The sequence below is a fragment of the Hippocampus bargibanti genome, linkage group LG04, assembly GCF_051943395.1.
Source record: "Hippocampus bargibanti isolate YZ-2025 linkage group LG04, ASM5194339v1, whole genome shotgun sequence".
Classification (NCBI taxonomy): domain Eukaryota; kingdom Metazoa; phylum Chordata; class Actinopteri; order Syngnathiformes; family Syngnathidae; genus Hippocampus; species Hippocampus bargibanti.
Window position 1 is genome coordinate 18,637,501 of NC_142737.1, and position 17,889 is coordinate 18,655,389.

Below are 17,889 nucleotides of genomic sequence, written 5' to 3' on the forward strand. Positions count from 1 at the left end.
GTTTTCTGTATGGAGTTTGTATGATCTCTCCGTTCATGCCTGGGTTTTCTCCGGACGCAACATTCACCATCCCACCCCTCAGATTCCAAAAACATGCACAGTAAATTGATATACATAACACTTTTTTTTCCCTCGCAGGCCACATTGTAGTTACAATTTCTTCTCGATGGACGTAACGAATTTGGGGAAACCATTAGAATCTCCTCCACACATTGCATACAGAACACAGAACAAATTAATGAACAAGTGAAGAATAATGACTGTTATTGTGGTTTACATAAGACAGTTTGACATTTTAGTTCGGACTTTAGGAGGCATCATGGCACTTGACACGCTTGATTTGCTTTTGCGGGACGAATAAAATGATGCTTGGGGCCAGATTTCGCTCCTGGGCCTTAATTTTGACACCAGTGCTCTAAATTATCCCTAGGAGTCAGTGTAAGTGCGGATGGTTATCCATTTCTGTGTCCCTGCGACTTGCTGGCAACGAGTTCAGTGTCCCCCGCTTACTGCTCGAAGACCGCTGAGATATCTTTAGCCAAGAGAAACATTAACAAGAATTCAAATCAAAATAAGGGGAACCTGTTCTTCACTTGCATTGTCTCGTCACACTCTGCCAAAGTACTGTACACATGCATCTAACGGCAAGGGACATGACTACTTTCCTTGGCCCAACAATGTGTGACAATGAATTTTCTTTTCTGTGATGTCTTACCAGTCAACAAGGACACACACTCCATAAAATGAAAGGCTCTGTTGGTTCAGATGCCGTTTGAGAGAGACATAACCTGACAACACATCCACCCACTTTATACAGATTATCAGCGGTCAGGTCACATGGGCAGCAGACTGAAAGCCTGAACTTCCCGGAGATCCCACTTCGTAACGGACCTTCTTCTGCAGCAGAATGGCTAAGGCGCGTGATTGGATTGGATTTACCTTCTCTTCCTGTAGATGAAACAAACCCTCTCTTAAAAAGGCTAACTACTACATACACAGCCTTTATGAACTCTTTATGAGCTTTTTAACAATCGCTGTCCCTTCAAAGCCCACAGGGAGCGGAGCCCAATTCAGAGTTCTTCAAATATCATGAAAAACCTACCAGAACAACAGATTATACCAGTGCTGGGCCATCAGGGCCTGCAAGGTATAATGAGATGAGCAAATCGTATTTGCTAGTTTGACCAGCGATGCCTGGCTATAGACCAAACGGAGCATATGCAGCTGTGAGTCAGTCGTACCAGAGTCTACGAGAGGCTCCCACATGTCAATTGCCTTCTCCCTCCGACCAAGACATCGGTGCTAATAAAGAACCCCAAATCTATCCAGAAGTTATATCATTGGGCCTGAGGACAGCCAGGGCCAACCTGTCACGTGGCATCAGGATGGCCAAGAGACAGCACTCCAGGAGGATCGCCAACCACTTCAAAGACAGCAGTGACACCAGGAACCTGTGGCGTGGGATACAGACCATCACAGACTACAAGCCCACTCCACAGACCTGCGAGAACTCCACCACTCTGCTGAACCAGCTGAACGACTTCTTCGCCCGCTTCGAGGCAAACAACAGCACTCGAGCACAGAAGACGCCACCACCTCCCGGCGAACAGGTGCTGACACTGTCCCAGGACAGCGTGAGGCGATCCCTCAGAGGGACCAACGCACGAAAAGCCCCGGGTCCCGACGGCATTCCTGGCCGTGTTCTGAGAGACTGCGCTGTGGAGCTCACAGATGTCTTCACGAACATCTTCAACACCTCTCTGAGCCAGGCTGTTGTGCCCACGTGCCTCAAAGCCACCACCATTATCCCGGTCCCGAAGAAGTCGTCCCCCACCTGCCACAATGACTACCGCCCGGTCGCACTCACTCCCATCCTCATGAAGTGCTTCGAGCGGCTAGTTATGAACCACATCAAGGCTGCCCACCCATGACCCCTTCCAATTTGCATATCGGCCCAACCGCTCGACCGATGATGCCATCTCCACTGCTCTCCACACAGCGTTCACCCACCTGGAGACCAGAGACTCCTACGTCAGAATGCTGTTCATCGACTTCAGCTCAGCATTCAACACAATCATCCCCCAACAACTCACCGATAAACTGAGCAAACTGGGGATCAGCACCTCCCTGTGCAACTGGCTGCTAGACTTCCTGACGGGGAGACCACAGGCAGTCAGAGTTGGCGACAACACTTCCAGCACCATCACGCTGAACACAGGGGCCCCCCAGGGGTGTGTGCTGAGCCCCCTCCTCTTCACTCTGCTCACGCACGACTGCTCACCATCATCACCCAGCTCCAACCTCTTCATAAAGTTTGCGGATGACACGACTGTGGTGGGCCTCATCAACAACGACGAGGAGACAGCCTACAGGGACGAGGTCAGCCGCCTGGCCACGTGGTGCAAGGACAACAATCTCCGTCTGAATGTGGAGAAGACGAAGGAGATTGTTGTGGACTTCAGGAGAGTGCGCCCCCAGTATGCTCCACTAACCATCGACGGTGCTGCAGTGGAGAGAGTGAGCAGCACCAAGTTCCTGGGAGTGCACATATCCGAAGACCTGTCCTGGAGCCACAACATGGCATCAATGGCCAAGAGATCCCACCAGCGCCTGTACTTCCTCCGCAAGCTCAAAAGAGTTGGAGCCCCGACCCCCATCACGACCTCCTTCTACCGCGGTACCATAGAGAGCATCCTGACCAGCTGTATCACCGTGTGGTACGGCGCCTGCACCGTGTCCTGCCGTAAGACTCTGCAGCGCATCGTGAGGACAGCTGAGAAGATCATCGGTGTCTCTCTCCCCCCCCTTCAGGACATCTACAACACCCGCCTCACCCGCAGAGCCATCCGGAGCGCTGGCGATCCCACCCACCCCTCCCACAGCCTCTTCAGTCTGCTGCCATCGGGTCGGAGACTGCGGAGTCTCCGAGCCAAGACCGGCAGGCTCAAGGACAGTTTCTGCCACCAGGCAGTGCGGAGACTCAACTCCCTCCCAGCCCTGCCCAGCCTGCCCCTTCCCACTGCCACACTCACCGAACTCTGAGTACACGCTACATGCTGTACGATCATCCTGAACTCTATTTTTTGTTATTTCTCATTAGACGAGACCTCACTTCAACCCTTTCCAACCCTTTCTAGTTGTTTGTTTTTGCAATTACGACATTACGTCACTTTATGTACGTCACTTCCTCACTTTACATATGTCACTACCTCACTTTACATACGTCACTACCTCACTTTCCATACGACACTACCTCACTTTACATACAGAAATTACATGTATTGTCTGTTGTCAATTGTATGTCTTTTTTAGCCACGTTATAAGTGCCTTGCATGTCTTGCACGCTGGGTCCGAGAGGACATTAATTTCATCTGTGCTGTATGTCATGCATATTAGCATATTTGACAATAAAGCTGACTTTGACTTTGACTTTGATTTACCGAACCCGTATGCTCCGTTTGGTCTATATGTGACGGGTGTCACAACAGTGACTATCTTGAGCTCCACCTTGCTGCCGTCTTAATAATACCCGACGCGTGGATGAGTATTTTTATTTCTTTTATTGCTGCAACACAGTATGGCAGAAGGGATGGGTGAAGTCACATGGGTTTCGTCTTGTGATATAGTTCTCAATATGCAAAACATTGTAGATAACAAAAGAAAATGAACAACGTGTGATTGTATAGTGGTTATTTACAGAAAAAGAGAAAACAACACAAGTTTACTGTTATTTACTTGATGTCCTTGAGCGCATCACATTCGAGCCGGTCGGTGCGAACACGCGGTGCGCTGGATAATGGCGGCACAGTTCGACCCGCAATTACACTCACGGCCAAATGAAACACGACACAAAAAAATAACTACTATACAATAAAAACGAAATGAAACAATTATGACCTGCAACACAGTATGGCAGAAGGGATGGGTGAAGTCGCATGGGTTTCATCTTGTGATTAACTACGCAACAGAAAAGCACTATGAGGCACAACTGCTTCAAAGTTCCACTCGACAAAACTTGAATTAAATAATGACGCAAAAAGTAATCTGGACTTGAAAGGAATCAGCCCAGTCAGCAAAATTGGTCTGGCCCAGCATAGAGTCATATCCCCCCATTTTGTGCTAATGTTATTCGTCATTATTAGGGCTCTTCGAAATTCAGTCTTAAAGGACAACCGACTTCACTTTTTTGTTTGTCAACTGACATCAGAAAAACGTTTTATAGATTCTAAAATACCCAAAACACGCAGTATGATATTTTTATTCAAATGCAAAACACCAATAAAAATGACTCGAAGTGTCCAAAATATGCAAAAAATTGAGCTGCGAATTGGGCATTTTCAGAAAGTCCCGCCCCCAGTTTGTGACGTTACGCCAAGACGTCTTGCATTGCTTAAGAATCAAAACAATGGCTTCAGATTCGGAGAATATGCTTTCTTGTTACACCTCCAGTTAGTCAAAGTCAAAGTCAAAGTCAGCTTTATTGTCAAATATGCTAATATGCATGACATACAGCACAGATTAAATTAATGTCCTCTCGGACCCAGCGTGCAAGACATGCAAGGCACTTATAACTTGGCTAAAAAGACATACAATTGACAACAGACAAAACATGTAATTTCTGTATGTAAAGTAGTGTCGTCTGGAAAGTGAGGCAGTGACGTATGTAAAGTGAGGTAGTGACATATGTAAAGTGAGGAAGTGACGTATATAAAGTGACGTAATGTAGTAATGCAAAAACAAACAACAAGAAAGGGTTGAAGTGAGGTCTTGCAGACAAAAATGAGAAAGGACAAAAAAAAATAGAGTTCAGGGTGATCGTACAACATGTAACGTGTACTCAGAGTTCGGTGAGTGTGGCAGTGGGAAGGGGCAGGCTGGGCAAGGCTGGGAGGGAGTTGAGTCTCCGGACTGCCTGGTGGCAGAAACTGTCCTTGAGCCTGCTGGTCTTGGCTCGGAGACTCCGCAGTCTCCTACCCGATGGCAGCAAGCTGAAGAGGCTGTGGGAGGGGTGTGTGGGATCGCCAGCGATCCTGATGGCTCTGCGGGTGAGGCGGGTGTTGTAGATGTCCTGAAGGGGGGGAGAGAGACACCGATGATCTTCTCAGCTGTCCTCACGATGCGCTGCAGAGTCTTACGGCAGGACACGGTGCAGGCGCCATACCACACGGTGATACGGCTGGTCAGGATGCTCTCGATGGTACCGCTGTAGACGGAGGTCGTGATGGGGGTCGGGGCTCCAACTCTTTTGAGCTTGCGGAGGAAGTACAGGCGCTGGTGGGATCTCTTGGCCATTGATGCCGTGTTGTGGCTCCAGGACAGGTCTTCGGATATGTGCACTCCCAGGAACTTGGTGCTGCTCACTCTCTCCACTGCAGCACCGTCGATGGTTAGTGGAGCATGCTGGGGGCGCACTCTCCTGAAGTCCACAACAATCGCCTTCGTCTTCTCCACATTCAGATGGAGATTGTTGTCCTTGCACCACGTCGCCAGGCGGCTGACCTCGTCCCTGTAGGCTGTCTCCTCGTCGTTGTTGATGAGGCCCACCACAGTCGTGTCATCCGAAAACTTTATGACGAGGTTGGAGCTGGGTGATGATGGTGAGCACTCGTGCGTGAGCAGAGTGTAGAGGAGGGGGCTCAGCACACACCCCTGGGGGGCCCCTGTGTTCAGCGTGATGGTGCTGGAAGTGTTGTCACCAACTCTGACTGCCTGTGGTCTCCAGCAGCCAGTTGCACAGGGAGGTTGCTGATCCCCAGTTTGCTCAGTTTATCGGTGAGCTGTTGGGGGATGGTTGTGTTGAATGCTGAGCTGAAGTCGATGAACAGCATTCTGACGTAGGAGTCTCTGGTCTCCAGGTGGGTGAGCGCTGTGTGGAGAGCAGTGGAGATGGCATCATCGGTCGAGCGGTTGGGCCGATATGCAAACTGGAAGGGGTCATGTTTGGGGGGGAGGGCAGCCTTGATGTGGTTCATAACTAGCCGCTTGAAGCACTTCATGAGGATGGGTGTGAGTGCGACCGCGCGGTAGTCATTGTGGCAGGTGGGGGACGACTTCTTAGGGACCGGGATAATGGTGGTGGCTTTGAGGCACGTGGGCACAACAGCCTTGCTCAGAGAGGTGTTGAAGATGTCCGTGAAGACATCGCTCCACTGCGCAGTCTCTCAGAACACGGCCAGGAATGCCGTCAGGACCCGGGGCTTTTCGTGCGTTGGTCCCTCTGAGGGATCGCCTCACGCTGTCCTGGGACAGTGTCAGCACCTGTTCGCCGGGAGGTGGTGGGGTCTTCTGTGCTGGAGTACTGTTGTCTGCCTTGAACTATTTGAATCATATGAATATGATTCAAATAGTTCTGAAGAGGAAAGCATACATGTTTGCAATCGATTAAAGAATTTATTCCATGCCATTTTGAGGCAACATTGGGGAGAAACGATCACCAGAAAAGAGACACAAAATGGCGACCTCCTGTGGCCACCTCCGTTTCCACAGGCTGATAAATTCCTTATATGGAGCTTGGACACCCTCTTCTGGCGGCTTTTGGGTGCAACACAAGGTTTTCAGACCAAACAATACAGTAAAATACATTGATGTGATGGAAGGACTGCTACAATGTCTTTTTTTTCGGTCAGGGGGCATTCCTTTAGTGATGTCACATACGGACTCGTCACCAACTCAAAAACAAGACTTCCTGAGTATTCAGCGCGAGTTTTAAAACGTAAAATATAGCTATATGCGGTGGAATCTTTTTAAAATACGCTCAGTAGAAGTCATTTGGAGCCATTTTACAAATTATGGACACAACTTGTCCGGAGACGTCGGTTGTCCTTTAACTCCAGAGTCTAGACAGAAATGTTTTCGTATTATACACGTGAAATACTTTTACTTACTACGTCTTTTCTGATGTCTCACTGGAGCGTGTTTGGTCAACTGCATTCATCGAGCGTCGTCGCCAACAGCTTGCGACTCAGCGAAATCCTTCCTTCTCGCCCCACCCACCCACCCACCCACTTCTTCTTCTTCTTCTTCTTCTTCTTCTTCTTCTTCTTCTTCTTCTTCCTTATTGGCGTGTGGCAGGTAACGTTCGCGCAGCATAACCACCCACTGTGTCGGAGTCTCGCAAAACTTGACTGTTGTATGTACAGTACATATACAGTATTGAAGTACAGTACGTAAAGGGGGAAAAAAAGAAAATTAAAAACTTTTTTTGTTAATTTGTTAAGTAGTTAACTTTTTATGTTCGATCATTATATTATTTTATTTTAAGGTCATCAAATTTATATTCGGTTTATAATTCCTTTAATATGTTTATGAGATAGCATTTGTTTGTTTGTTTGTTTGTTTTTTTGTTTGTTTGAAGGAAAGCTGGAAGTGTTCTCGGGAAGGCAGAGAAGGGTGTGCTCGAGTGAGTTTGGGGTTACATACGGCAAGATATAATAAAAGGCTGCATTCAAACGAAGTCCATCTCTCCTTTATCGAATATTCGTGGAGCCATCCATTGCCATTCCCAAAACTACAAATCCCTCAACGAACACTTGTACCATCTTTTTCAGATGTCAGTCGACTTCAACACAATCCTCCTATCAGAATGATTTTACTGTGTGTGTATGTGTGTGTGTGTGTGTGTGTGTGCGTGTGCGTGCGTGCATGTGCGTATGTCTCGAGTTCCGGTTCAATACTGGCTAGCCATCACTGAGCCGGAGTTGTAAATTGATTTCCGGCCCAAATCCAGTTTACCATAATCGGCCCACATCTGGTTTGCCATATTCGGCCCACGTCCGGTTTGCCGGAGTCAAGCCATGCCTCCTTTGCTGCGTCTGGGCCGCATTCGGCCCACATGCGTTTTGCCAGTGCCGACACAAGGCCGGCTGTGCTGGATCCGGCCCAGATGCCATTGCTGACTGGTAAGGAACTATAGATCCACTAGACAGTAAAAAAGGGGAAACAAAATAAGATATTGTCATGAAAATGCCGTTGCATTAGCATCAATATACTTCTTTGAGAGACAGCAAAAAGCAAGCGTGCAAGCTAATGAGCAGTGTGCAGGCTAGCTAGAAGTAGCTTCTATAGACCCGGCAAGTTGACTTTCATTATGATCGTTTGGCTGAATTTTTTTATACCAATCATGAGGAACGGAAAACTGTTCTTAATAATAGTATTAGTAATAGTAACAGAGTATTATCACAAAGTTATTTTAAATAATATATTCTGACATTTTACGTCTGTGTAAGCTCTCAGTCGTACAGGAGTGGTCCATCGATGAGAAGGTTTCTTCAGCCGTCATCTGTACAAATTTGAAGGTTTCGGACGTTTCGCCTCCTATCCAAGAGGCTTCGTCAGCGAACTAAAGTCTGACTGGTCGTATCGGCCCCATTTATATATCCCTAATGTCCAGACATGGCAGCGCCGGACACAGCTATGATAGGTCCCTACTCTCAGGTTGGGGGGAGCAGAGTACCACTCCCTGTGGCCCCACTGATTGTTCCTACATTCCTGACTAACGACTGGCCTATTTGCCCCACTCCCACCGGTATCACCTCATCAGCATTACGAATGTTGCCTAACCTGTTTTGCCTAAGCAGGCTATTGTATGAACGATCCAAATTGAACCTCACCCCACCAGACCGGTTCAATGAAGGATTTTGTTGTTTTATAAGAATCGCTTCTTTTACCCCCCTTTCAAACCATCTATGTTCTTTCGCTAAGATTTTAACGTCATTGTCGTCAAATGAGTGGTTGCTAGCTTTTAGGTGCAAATGTACTGCCGATTGAGGCCTACTTGTATTATCCCTGCGATGTTGATAAAGTATTTTCTTGAGAATTTGTTGAGTCTCCCCAATGTACTGCTCTTTACAATTTTCATTCTTACAATGTATGGAGTAAACTACATTACCTTGTTTTTCATTTGGTAGCCTATCTTTTGGATGCACTAATTTTTGCCTTAAAGTGTTTATCGGTTTGAAATAAGTAGGAATTTTGTGTTGCCAAATGACTCTTTGTAATTTTTCAGAAACTCCTTCGTCAGCGAAAGACGTCAAAGAAGTACAGACTTTCATTGATGGACCACTCCTGTACGACTGAGAGTTTACACAGACCTATCAACCAATATGCAAATGAGCTGAAAAACAGACCAATGACGTGAGTTTGGTGGATTAACAGAATCACTGTGGCATTACAGATAATAAACGGAGAGAAAGCGTACTCAGAGAATCAGATCTGCACCTGGAAAAAGCCTTGGCACTGTGTAGAGCCGCCAAGACTGTGAAATCACAGGCCAAAGAGCTGATAAATAATGCTAGCTGTAATGTGGATGCAGTGGAAAGAAATGCACACAGATTGTACAAAAACAAGACGACTGATGTGAAAGCAGGAGTGAGACAACCCAACAAAAATAAGATGTTCAAACAAATATCTTGTACTCGTTGTGGTACGCAACCCTAAAGCAGTGTCCAGCATCTGTGAAAATATGCAAAAACTGCGACAGAGCTAATCACTATGCAAGTTGCTGCAGGAACCAAGAAAAGAAAGGCAAGGTAGATGCAGTAGATGATCATTATGAAGTGCAGGGACTTCATGTGAATGCCGTATTGGATACTGGAGCCAATCTGAATGTCATGTCAGAGACTGATTTCGTGAAGATCAGATCGAGACCAAAAATACAAAGAGCAAACATGAAAGTTACAGCTTATGCGGGTGCAGTCATAGCAATTAAAGGAAATGCATTGTGTATGTGGCACCACAAGGCCCATTAGACAAGGTATCATTCATCATAGTTCCTAGTGATGTGCTGGCCATACTAGGTTTGTCGGCATGTGAGAGACCATACCGAGTGAAGAGAGTTGTTGTTGTGGACAGACAAAAAGAGACAATATATTATCAACTCACGGAGCAGAATCATGTCCGACTGGAGAAATACACTGGGCTACTCTTGGGACTACGTCAACTCTATCCAGAAGTTGGATCATTTACCGAACACGCTTGCACAACGCAACACAAAAGGCCTTCTCTGCTGGCCTAAAAATATCTGAATCACAGACTAATGTGAATTATATTTTGTCCATAAATACTTATTAAATTATCCCAAACTTTCTTAGGGCTTGCTTTCATTGCTTCGCCCCTGTTATGCTGCTTCCAGACGTGTGTTTTTGATTTTAAGCATTTAACCAATCACATTTCAGCTATAATTTCTTACCAGGGTCGGAAATCTACCTGGAACCCGTCACAATCAGTACTGCGGGGCCCTGGAGCATAAAAATCAATGTTGATCAATCTGTTGCTTTAACGGTTAAAGCACTCACTTTCTTTTATCTCTAGCCACTAGTGATAACAGCATATACTGGCCAGAGCTTATCTGTAGCGAGCTGCAGAAGCAAATATATTGTTGAGTTTTGTCGACCCATAACGGAGGAGGCTGAAGGAGGAAAAGAAATGTATTTGGTTGCAGATATACTGTTAGTAATTTTCAAGACGGACTTTTCAAGTCTAGATGGATATCATTAAGGTTGGACAGCTCCGAAGCAAGCAAAAATAGTAAATAATAGTGCACTTTTATAAGGTTATCATGAATCCACACGTTCATAGTAAAAAATAGAATACTTTAGTGACAGTATTTCTTAAGTTTCTTCAAGTCAGAAGTTATTGCCTGGCCAACGGCATCCTCTCGTGGATGTCGAGTAATATCACACCACACTCCCAGCTGATTGAGACGTAGCACGGCTGAAGGGCTAGGAGTGACATGCACAGCACGCCACTGATTTATACCCAAAGTATCTGGAAATATGCAACAATAAAACTTTTTGTTGCTAGCTTCAAATGTCATTTTTTTATGGCATTAAGTCTAACAAGTCCTTAAATATGAATGTGCATATGAATTATTGGCTGTCTATACCTACAGGGTGTGCCTTGTGATTGGCTAACAAGCCCATGGCACATGATGCCATCTTTATAAAAACCATTTTTTTCCTACCTTTTTCAATCCTTGAGTGGAAAGTAAATAATTCAGTAGTACTGCCTTCTGGTCCCATTTTTCATCATTCTTGTTTCTCATTTTTTCTCACAGCATAGGGCATGAATTTAAGGGAAACAATGGAGCACCGAGGAGACAAAACACTCTCCTTCCCCTTATCCCCCTCCCTCCCTCCATCCCTTAACCCCACCCATCTCTATCTCAATTTGGCATTTGGCGTTAGTGCTGGGCTGTTAGACAGTTTTTTCCTAGTTGCCCAACACGGCACGCAGAATCACTTTCTCCTCCTGCTCAAGCATGATGGAACTTGGACCAAGATGCCTCGCTTTGATCTATTTTCTGTTTCTGTGTCTGTCTTTGTGCCATCCCGGAGACACAAACACAAAAAAAAGCAATCAAGATACCCCGCTGTCCTGCGACTTGTTCGTGTACCAAAGATAGCGCCTTTTGCGTGCATACTAAGGCAATACCAAAGAGCTTCCCACCTGGGATCATTTCTCTGTGAGTTGAAACTACTCTCATTCTGTACTTACTTGTATGATGTCATGGCTGTATTCAGCACACATCAATGATGTCACCCTTGTTTGAGTCCCAAGGAGTAAAATGCATTCACTGTATGTTTTGAACAGCTGAGGAAACAGAGAGGATCCTTTTTTTATGATGCAATTCTGATGTGTGCGCCTGTACAGCATTTCTAACATTCTTCCCATATGCTAAACTTCAACATGGCAATAATATCTTAGCAATAGATTAACTGGATCTACAAGTCCTCGAAGAATCACTCAACATAATGAAATGAGATTCAAGGGGAATGGGGTGTATTTGTTGAGAGCTTCCGCTCACGTTACCCTAACCCCAATGGACAAGGATTTCAAAAGAAAGGTGATCTCATTTTGCACAACGGGAGTAAGAAATGAAGTTGTGTGTCCCGAGTTTTAAAAGGCTTTAACCTTCAACGACATTCAGACAACCAGTGTGTGCTACTTTTGACTGATTCATCTTATTGTTTGATTTATTGAACATATAAACACAACATGAAAGAAAAAAACAAAATCAAATAAATATATAAATGTGTTACAAAAGACAAAACAAATGATGCTTGTGTATTCCGGCACTCCATATAAAGTGCCTTCTCGTAAATGATTGTCCTTTCTCATCCGCACAGGACGATGGTGAATGCATCATTTACGACAATCGCAGAAGGAGCTTTCTCACACCTTCACCTGCTCCAGTTCCTGTAAGTGTATCACAACAACAATTTACATATTTTTTGCAAAGATTGGAACAGAGTCACCTTCTCTCTTTAAGACCCTTCCACGGGGGACTAATAAAGGTTTTCTGATTCTGATTCTGACAAACCTAAAGGACAATGCCAGGTTTGCACACAGTTTATGTTTTTGTGGTATATATTTGACAATGAAACAACTCCAACCATTTACAATGAATTGCATTTGAAAACAGTGGTGACATAGCTAGAACATGAGACATGCTTCTGTATCTGTGCCATCCCAGATGACTGAGTGCATCAGTTGTGCCCTGATAAAGGCCTAATTGTCCATCAGATGCAGTCATTTTTCTGTGTTTGCTGCAGCATCTCATTTGTATTTTGACTTGTGACATTAAATGTATTGTAAATGCAGTTGCGTGCCGTGCACGTCCTCCTAGGTCTTCAGTAGTGCTACGTCTGAATCAATCGGCTGGGAGTGTAGTGTTATATCACTACACGTCCACTAGAGGATGCTGTTTGTTGGCCAGCAAATAACTTTAAACCTGAAGAAACTTTAGTCATTAAACTCTTCAAATTTTTACTATGAAAGGGTGGGTTCATGACAACCTCATAAAATTGCAATATTATTTGCTATTGTTGCTAGCTTAGGAGCTGTTGAACCTTAATGATGTCCATCTATTCTTGAAAAGTCCTTCTTGAAAATGGCTTTAACAGTAAATCTGTGTCCAAATCCATTTCTTCTACTCCTTCAGCCATTGTGGGTTGATAAAACCGCTATTAAATCAACACAATATATTTGCTTATGCAGCTCGCTACATATACAGTGTGCTAGCTCTGGCCAGTATGCCCTTATCACTAGTGGCTAGTGAGACTATGATTGGTTAGTGATGAGCCAATCATGTGACTCACCAATCATAGTTTGTGAAAACTCTGATATTTCCGGTGCCTTCCAGCAGGCCTTGAATTGCCAACTCAAACTGTGATTGGTTAAAGCAACAGTTTCATTGCCATTAATTTTTATGCTCCAAGGCCTGCAGAACTGTTTGTGAAGGCGTACAGGTAGATTTCTCACCCTGGTAACAAATGATGGCTGAGATGTGATTGGTTAAATGCTTAAATACGAAAACACACATCTGGAAGCAGCACAAGAGGGGGGAAAGTAATGAAAGGAAGCTGAAAGACTAGTTGGAATAAAATAATTCATAGACAAAATACAATTCACATTAGTCTGATTCAGATATTTTAGGCCAGCAGAGAAGGCATTGTAGGCCCTGATGGCCCACCACTGGTATCCAGTGTATCAATCTCACTGGTATAACTGAAATGTATTGTTTTACTACACTTATCTCCTTCACAACTTTCACTGTGCCCGCAGACTTTTGAACTCCAACACATTCTCCACCATTTCGGATGATGCTTTCGCTGGCCTATCTCACCTGCAGTACCTGTGAGCAAAATTACAATTTATTTTGTTGTTGTTGTGGTTTGGCAAATGCATGTTGATCACGTCATGTCATATAATGTCAAAGTTGTTAACTTGTTTTAGCAATATTTGACAAAACAGATAATCCTACTTTTTTTAGACTCATCTTGTTTGCTTTCTTCATAAAATTGACTTATTATTTGTGTGAGCAATAAATAAAGATCAGCCAATAATAAAATGAAACTGTAAATATTGCAATGACAGACGTGCAGCATGACAAATGTAGCATTTTATTTCTTTGCCTTCAGAGAGCACTTGAGTGGATGGCTGGCTTTGTGATGATAATTGCTTCTGGCTACTTTGTACATGTTTTTTTGCACTGGCTTCTATAAGTTACTTTTTCTTCTTTTTTCTTGCTTTCATAAAACATCATCTCATCTGCCGAACATGGAACTGTTTTTTTTCTTCCTATCCCAGGTTCATAGAGAATAATGACGTCCAAACTCTCTCGAAATATACCTTCCGTGGACTAAAATCTCTGACTCATTTGTGAGTATCATCATTCTCGGCATGTCATTCTGCACTATAAACTAGATTTTTTGTAGTACAGGGACTTCTCAGTCCTGGTACTTTGAATGGAAGCATCCATCCATCCATTTTCCGTACCGCTTATTCCTCATTAGGGTCGCGGGGTGGTGCTGGAGCCTATCTCAGCTTTCTTCGGGCACAAGGCGGGGGACACCCTGAATTGGTTGCCAGCCAATCGTAGAGCACACAAAGACGTACAACAGTCACTATCACACTCACACCGCGGGACAATTTGGAGTGGTCAATCTGCATGTTTTTTGAGTGTGGGAGGAAACCGGAGGACCCGGAGAAAGCCCACGGGCCGGGGAGAATATGCAAGCTCCACACAGGAGCGGGACGCGAACCGGCAACCTCCGCACTGTGAAGCCGGTGTGCTAACCACTCGACTACCACGCGACTATCTCGTAGGAATATGGTGATGAATATAAAACGCATTCAGTGACCATACTTGTTTTTTTCTTAAATTCATGGTTACTGTAATTGCTGTTCATCAAAATGTATTCAAATATATATAATGTCATTACGCATTACGTTAGTGTACATTTGTGACAGGACAGAGTTGGGTACAACTTTTGGGTCACATTACAGCCATATGAACAGAACTCTATCGTATAACGAGTATTACCTGTAAATTTAACAACAACATAGTCCAAGTTTGATATATGTAGCCTTGATTTTGTCTACAAATATTTTATTAAATCCCCAATTGACCTTTTTCTTTTAATCCAGATCGCTCTCAAACAACAACCTGCAACTGTTGCCCAGAGATCTATTTAAACATCTGGACATCCTCACAGATTTGTAAGTGTGTTGAAACTGTCTGTGTTGGATTCAATGCACAACCTACAATATCCAGCTACTAAAATGACTTTGGATTTGCATTTGTTGGTTTCAGGGACCTGCGAGGAAATTCCTTCCACTGTGACTGTAAGATCAAATGGCTGGTTGACTGGATAGAACAGACCAACACGTCTGTTCCACCCGCCTATTGCACGAGCCCTTTTGAATTTCAGGGACGCAGAATCCATGACCTTGACCCGAGAGATTTCAACTGCATCAGTGCAGGTTTCAACTTAATTGTTCATCTTTGAGTTGAAGAGCAATGCCCTGTCAAGTTTGTGATTTGCTATATCTTCTCTGTATTTCCTTTTTCTAGATTTTGCCATTTATGAAACGTTTCCTTTCCAGTCTGTGTCTGTGGAGTCTTACGAGTTCACCGGAGATCAGTTTGTCGTCTTTTCTCAACCTGAATCGGGGTTCTGCACTCTTTATGTGTGGGATCATGTCGAAATGACATTTAGGACATTTTATAATATATCCTGTAAGTTATGGCACCAAATCCATGTAAATTCCATCTTTGTTTATTGTGCCTTTTACCTGCTCTGCCTTTTTTTACGGTTTGTCTTTGCAGCTCAGTCAGCGCTGTACTGCAAACCCATTGTGATAAACAACACACTTTACATGGTTGTGGCTCAACTTTTTGGTGGATCTCACATCTACAAGTAAGCTTTGCACACCGCAGTCGCCATGTAGAAACGCTCGGTTTTGATTTTAAGTTCTAAACCTTCACGTAAACAAAAAAAACATGTTTAGAAAATCTTGTCCTCCTCATCTTAACTCCTTTGGCCGCTAGATCGACATTGTAGCCTTATACAGGCATGTTTCATTCAAACTGTGTCACCATGAGGGTTTTCTTCAAACCGCAGGTGGGAAGAGGACGCTCTTCGCTTTGTGAAGATACAAGACATTGACAGTACCCGAGTGAAGAAGCCCAACTTTGTGGAGACATTCCAACTGGATGGCGAATGCTATTTCGTAGTAGTAGACAGCTCAAAGGCTGGTTCAACCAGCATTTATCGATGGAATAGCAATGGCTTTTACTCCCACCAGTCGCTCCACCCTTGGCACCGCGACACCCATGCAGAGTTTCTCAATGTCGGAGGAAAGTCTCACCTCATCCTCTCCAGCTCCACTCAGTCACCAGTGATTTACCAGTGGAACCGAGGGCAGAAGCAGTTTGATTTCCTCTCCCAAATCACACAGCAAGCTGATGTGCAGATGGTCAAGCACTTCTGGGCTCGGAAAGTGCTTTACCTTTGCCTCACACGCTTTATTGGTGACTCAAAGATACTCCGCTGGGAAGGTCAGCGTTTCATCGAGATCCAGACTCTTCCCTCTCGGGGCTCCATGGTTGTATATCCCTTCACGGTGGGCCTTCGGCAGTATCTCACCCTTGGGAGCGATTTCTCGTTTTCCAGAGTGTACTTGTGGGATGATCTGACACAGAGGTTTCAGCCGTTTCAGGAACTCAATGTGAGAGCCCCGAGGGCCTTCAGCTTGGTGTCAGTCGACAACAAGGACATTATGCTGGCTGCCAGCTTCAAGGGAAATTCCCTGGCCTACGAGCACCTGCTGGTCGATCTCAGTGCCAGGTAGAAATGCGAAGGACAATGTGACATGCCAAAAAAAAAGTGCAGGCATATTGTAGTGCATCGCAAAAAAATTATAGGTACATTTATTTTGAAAATCCAAACAGAAGTTTGTGTCTTACTGTATTCACTATATTGTACACACAAATATTAAAATAATTGATTTGTATACTTTTGATGATTAAAGCTTATACCTAATAGAAACCAAGAAATTGGTTCCCAATTTGTCATTATACTATAACGAATCTGGGCGAGTTTCACGTTTTGATTTGATCTACTAAAATATATGAACTTTTCCACATCTGTAGTTTGTGAGTCAAACCTGTATGAAAGTTTTGTATTCCACACAATGTTTTTAATGACTAACTAAAAAAGTATCCAATTAATTAATTATCTCTGGAAACCTTATGTTATTGTGAAGATAGAGCCTCAGTGCCATGCTGACTGAAATGCCAGGTTACTCTTTTTGTAGAAAGTGTTATTGTTGAAATGCATGGTCGCTATTGAATCAGTCACCGGATGATGTTCTTTTGTTTAATACTCGAGTACTGTTATTCAAACGTGTAAAAGTTCAAAATGCTAAAATGATTTTTTTTTAGTCACAGATGGCTTAATGTGTCCCTCTCGTCTTTTTGACACTGATTTAAAAAAACTTTTTTTTTCACAGGTTAAGTTTTGGGGATATTTTTGTTTGTGTATTTAAGTTTGACCTGTAAGAGCTTGCACAATATAAATGTTGCCATGCATTTTAATAATGTAGATAGCTTTCACGTTTCATTAAAAAAAATCCCTGTTCCTGAACCCAAACCTTCATTCTGAAATACCACGAAGCCAATGATAATTTTTATGTGAGAGAGAAAAAAAGGTGGCAGATTCTGGGTCGGCAGACAAAAAAAAAACATTGAGAAATGTTTACTTTGATCTCTGATTGAAAGTAGTAAACAATTCTTGACTATTTGAATACGTGTTTATTTATATGGTATCGCATATCTCTAAGCTTAATAAATGTAATAACAAGCACCTCATCTCAAGTGGCTTAAGACAAACTGTTTGGAGAGGGTAAATATCATTTTTATCTTCATTAATATATGCAAAATTAGAAGAGTGGAATTGCAGGGATTTAGATGGCACAGTAATAGAGGGGATAGGGGTTTGATGTTGGCACTAAGTTGAAATGTCCTTGAGCAAAATACTGAAACCCCCATTTACTCCTGATGCTGCATCCTCAGGTAAAATGATGTAACAATGTGAAGTGCTTTGC

The 17,889-nt window shown here is 44.0% G+C and overlaps 1 protein-coding gene across 1 annotated transcript; it reads left to right on the forward strand.

Moving 5' to 3' along the window:
* The first annotated feature begins 11,206 nt into the window (after positions 1–11,206).
* lgi3 (leucine-rich repeat LGI family, member 3) lies at positions 11,207–17,654 on the forward strand. The gene is given in 10 exon segments (XM_088994553.1): positions 11,207–11,344; positions 11,346–11,461; positions 12,126–12,197; positions 13,564–13,635; positions 14,089–14,160; positions 14,929–15,000; positions 15,095–15,264; positions 15,356–15,520; positions 15,611–15,701; positions 15,906–17,654. Coding segments are annotated over 10 exon segments (1,647 nt in total). The 5' UTR covers positions 11,207–11,257; the 3' UTR covers positions 16,636–17,654.
* The last annotated feature ends 235 nt before the right edge of the window (positions 17,655–17,889 follow it).